The 5,345-nt window shown below is 37.9% G+C and overlaps 1 protein-coding gene across 1 annotated transcript; it reads left to right on the plus strand.

The window, feature by feature from the left end:
* Nucleotides 1-274: 274 nt before the first annotated feature.
* Nucleotides 275-426, plus strand: A1O5_13406 (uncharacterized protein; the record flags this gene model as incomplete). The annotated part of the gene is made up of 1 exon (XM_007753972.1): nt 275-426. A coding segment is annotated over one exon (150 nt), but the record flags the coding sequence as incomplete, so codon positions are not given.
* Nucleotides 427-5,345: the final 4,919 nt, after the last annotated feature.

Genomic DNA, 5,345 nt, shown 5'->3' on the forward strand with positions numbered 1-5,345 from the left:
TGACGTCGAGGTCGAATCGCCGAATGAGAGAAGTAGTGATGGCGAGGATGATATAGAACTATAGTGTCCCTAAGGATTCGTCCCGTTAAAGGGTACCTAGCGAGTATATTTAGCGTTTTACATTTCGTTATTATACTAGAAAGCTTATAAATATGAATACGAACACGCATTAATATGTACGTTAGCTGTATTAAGTATCGATTCGTATGGATAGAAAGAATATAATACATATTCGCCCATTTTATTCAGTGTAATTAAAATCGCTCGGTTAATGATGATTCAGTATGCGTTCCAAGAAACCACCCTAGACCCCGACACCGCTAATAGCGACAGCGACAGCGACGATTCAACCCTTAGCACGAATGATGGCGAAGACGATAGCCACAGTCACGACGAGTACGACCATCCATTTAGTCTAGAGCCTAAGTAAGTGAGATATATCGACGTAGTTTAGCATATAGTGAACTAATTCATGTTACGTACCAGCTACGGTCCCATAGAATGGATATTGAATTTACGCACATACGGTATGAAGATTTAGTTTAGTGGCACGGCGCCCGGTTTTATCGATTAGCATGGCGATTAAATCATATACAAAGACATCCAGTTTATCATAAGCTAGTTTCGAGAGATGGTGCACTAAATCGTATATAACATCCGTGAGCGGTTATTACGTCGCGTATTAGATATTAGTCCTCACTAAGAGTATAAATTACTTACTATTCTATGGGATGAATTACGTGACGATCCCGCTAACGTATAACCTAATTAGAATTTTATGTAGAATCGTCGGAACCCGTGGCCCGTAAATGGTGAATGATAATTGTTCGATCGATTAATGAAGAGTGATCAATATTAATTTTTATAGAATGAAGATGATATACGGTGGAATGTCGAAGAGGTATAGAGATGGTTAGGTAAGGAAGATACCGTCCGAGAAGAGTTATTGTTATTAAAGTAGTTCGTCGGAGGAGGACCCCGACGGGTACCCGAGTTATTGAGTATTTATTATAGTAACACTAGCTACGGTGAATATCGTAATATCGGTATTAAGAGAGGATTAATGTTTATCGCCACCCGGTATTACAAAGAGTACAGTATAAGTGGTGACGTAAAGATTATTCATTAGTATATACTACGCGAGGTAGGTGAACTAAATATATTGTGAATATAGTTGGTATTACTATTACGTCAACGAATTAAAGCCGAGATATACCACCGTAAGAGTCGAATGAGTTTCATTTAGCCGCGCCAGAGTTCTAGCGAACACACATTCACCCCCGGTCGACTGCGGGAGGGATTAAAGCGAGTCGATATAGTTCACTTAGACTAGACGTTAAACATCTAAATATATCGTCATTTAAGTATTAACATTAGTCGGCGATATTTATAGACTAAGTCCGGGTTCGAGTATAACTCCGAGGACGAATAGGGCGAGATCAACGAAGATAAAGACGACATCATCGATTAATCCGCCGGACACATCAGCCACATCGCGTAGTCGATTTACGCGCGAGGCATTAGTGAGCGAGACGATGAAGTAACCAATAAGCGCGAGAAGTTTCGACGAGCCAGTGTATTATGGCATCGATTTTTAGGGTTCGAGTCCAGTTGAAAGAATGGTCGACAACAACGTCGCGGTGAACGTGAACCGTTCGAGAAAGAAGCCGAGGCGGGACGGTTTCGACGATGGCAGTATTTACGGTAAGTTAACATTTAGATGGCGTTGAAGAAGATGATGGGTCGGGGTCGTCGATTTCGTAGCGTATAGCGAGATACCATTTAAGCCGTGATGCGAGGCGATCCGCGCGTAATGATGTTCATAGAGACCGGTGGTGGTAAAACATTAATTTTTATATTGCCCGTGTGGTGTGGCATTAGCCGTGGAGACACGACCGTAGTGATGGTGCCGTTAATCGTGTTACGAAGAGATATAAAACGGCGATATTAGAAGTTAAAGTTGAAGTGTATTAAGTGGTTAAGTTCACGGATTGTCGACGGAGCCGATATTATATTAATAACGTCTAAAAGTGTATTCAGTACCGCATTCTAGAAGTTCATATAGCGTATAAAGAGCGGAAAACGATTAGATCGCATCGTGGTGAATGAGTGTTATATGATGTTAAATAAGTAGAAGCATTTTCGCCGTCGTATATAAGAATTAGGCGCGTTAAATTAATGAGATATATAGATTTTAATATTAACGACCACTATATCCGTTTATATAGAGAATAAATTTCGACGTCGGATGAATATTATCGATGTGGCCGTAAGTACATTTCGAGACGTCACGATACGAAAGAATATTACATACCGTATTTATCGATTAAGACATACGAAGAGTGTAGGTAATAAGTAGAAGAGAAGTTAGCGATTCTCATTAGATTAAGAGAAGACATTAGTCTAGATGGAGATCATAGCGTATTTCGTACGTCAGCAGATACGACGTTACCCCCATAGTAAGATCGTAGTATATTATTAAACCGTGCCGTAAACTAAGACGTTAGCGGCGTTATTAGAATATAATATATACCACCACTACGCCGCCGATAAGAATATTAAGATGGGAGCGTTTTAGTCCGGAGAGACGTCGTTAATCGTTAGCATTAGTACATTTAATATGGGAGTGAACATTCGCGACATTCGCGTAATTATTTATATAGACGAACCGCGGTTATTATTAAATTACGAATAAGAAAGTAGTCGAGCCGGACGGGACGAGTAGAGGAGTGAAGCGATCATCGTATTACCGGCCGGGGCGAGTCGATATTACCGGTCATTATAATAACCCCGCGACTAGTAGATAGACGAGGTAGCACGACGATAGATATAAGATTTTATAGAAGTACGATATTAGCGAGAGATAATGGACGAATTTATAAATGGAAACGTTCAGCGCGAGAAGTGTAGAAGTGACGAGAAGATATATTAAGGTTATCGTCGGAAGAGAGAGTTCGTAGAGAGCAATAAGACCGAAGGCGAGAATATCGGTGAAAAGATTCGCGAGAGTAATAAGAAAGAGAGAAAGAAGATCGACGACCGCGACGACGATAATAGTAGTGAGTGTAAGAGCGAGAGCGAAGACGGAAGCGAGAGGGAAGTATATTAAGAGACGAGGGCGAGAAAACGAGAAGTGAAGACAATATAGAAAGATAGTTAGGAGTTTCGTCGGCAACAACGTTAACAACAGCATATTAGTCGAGAGTGATAGACGCGGAAGTAAGAGAGTCGCCGTATAATGAAAGAGATTTAAGAGTATTTAGAGATGGTGCGTAGGAAATATATTTATTATTTTTAATAAGGAGAGACATCGACGGTATATTCGTCGATATACCATTACCCGTAGTTATCGACGTAAAACGCTAAGGAGTTATACCGAGAGATTAAAGATCGAATTCGCGAGCGGAAGGCGATGAAACGATTCGGCGAATATTCGTTTTATTTTGTACCCTAGATATAATGTTACGAATGACGTCGGCGGAGGGGCGGCGACGGAAACGGGGATTTTAAGCGGCGATTAGATCGGAATGAGAGGGCGATGCGATATTAATATAAAGATATAGTGTTAAGTATTATCGCGGCGGAAATCGTTTTCGAGAGTAGTACGGGGGCGGAGGCGTATATCGACGAATTAGACCGGCGGATTTAATAGGGAGGCGGGCCGGGGGTAAAAGAACCGAGGAAATTAATTCGATATTTCAGTTAGGTGGCGGATAACGGTGAGTTAGAGACGAGTCGGTTATTATAAGAATATTAGTACGCATAGTAGTATTTATAGCGGTTTTCGAAGGAATTAAAGCGCGTACGGTAAATTAACGAGAGCCGGTTATAATATATATAGATATAGTTAGTTATATCATAGATATTTTTTCCGAATGACTCTATATTAGAGTTAATTTCGAGATTATTCTACGAAATATTTCCGTGAATTTTATATTATTATAGCTACGGCAATTCGCGTTATTTACGTAGAAAGTTAAAATAAAAACGAGCGTAGAAACAACGAATAAAGCTAAGAATAAAATTAAGAATAAAATAGAAATAAAATAAAATAAGTTAATACGTCAACGAAGTAATAAAGAAATAAAGTAGTTTAAAAGATAAGATAAAGAAAAAATATTAAAGGTTAATAAAGTAGTTATAGATAATAAAGAAATAAAAAGAAGAAAAGCGTAGTAGAATAATAAGATAGTAGAAGTAGTGATAAGACGTTAAAGGATAATAGTAGGGAGTTAGTAAACGACGAATATTAATTATTATTATTATAAGTTCGTAATTACGGATAAAAGATAATTATTTATCGTAATTTAATTATAAATAGATAGAGTTCAATAGAAGAAAGTTATATAGAAGGGGTTTAATATAAGAGTTAGAATTATATTATCGAGAATTAAGAGAAGAATATAATATAAAATAGTCGAGTTATCGAAAAGAAGTAATTTTATAAGAGTTTAGTACGAATAGTACGTCGAAAAGATTCGAGAGAGGAAGAATAAGTAATGAAGTAGTAATATTATTATATTTTATAGTATTCAAATTTAGAAGAGAAACGAGAAAGAGAAGTAACGAGTCGAATAAACGGAAGAAGATCGGGGACGGATTTTTAAAGAGGAGAAGAGAAATCGAAGGTAGTAATAAGAGATAAAGAAGAGAGAAGAGATTGAGTTAAGCGTAAGAGCGGGAAAAAGATAGTTAGTATTATGAATAAATTAAGAGATAAGAAAAAATCGATATTAAGATTAAGGTCGGAGAGAGAGAAAGGTAAGAGGAACGAAGAGATAAAGTTCCCGGGCGAAAAAGAGAAGGTTTACGATGAGATTAGAGTTAAGGTTTATAATTAACGAGGTAAGAGTAGATAAGAAGAAATCCGCGAGAGTTAGGGTTCATTAATGAGAGAGAGAGGCGAGTTAACCCCCGGCGGAGCGGAGTAAAGAGAGTTAAAGTTATCGATTAACGAAGAGAGGGATTCGGAGAATATTACGTAAAGTTACGTAATATAATTTTAGTCCCTACGTTAAGGGGTTCGACGGGTAAGAAAGAGCGTAATCCGAGCGCGAAGCGCGCCCCCCGTAGGCGGGAGTATTTAAGCGTTAGAGAGAAAGCGTAAGCGATTCGAAGAGTAACTTATAAGCGGTTAGAGCGAGAATTAGAGCGAGAGTTAAAGCGAGAGTTAGAGCGAGAGTTAGAGTCTATAATAAGTCTTCAAATTAAGTCTTAATTACGATTAAAAATTACTTAACTACTATAATAGCTTATTAGATAAAACTTAAAATATAAATAATTTAAGAATCTATAATTAACTTTCAATAGTTAGATATTAATATTCTTATAATGCGATATTACTA

The sequence above is a fragment of the Cladophialophora psammophila genome, assembly GCF_000585535.1.
Source record: "Cladophialophora psammophila CBS 110553 chromosome Unknown aczJe-supercont1.53, whole genome shotgun sequence".
In the NCBI taxonomy this organism is placed as follows: domain Eukaryota; kingdom Fungi; phylum Ascomycota; class Eurotiomycetes; order Chaetothyriales; family Herpotrichiellaceae; genus Cladophialophora; species Cladophialophora psammophila.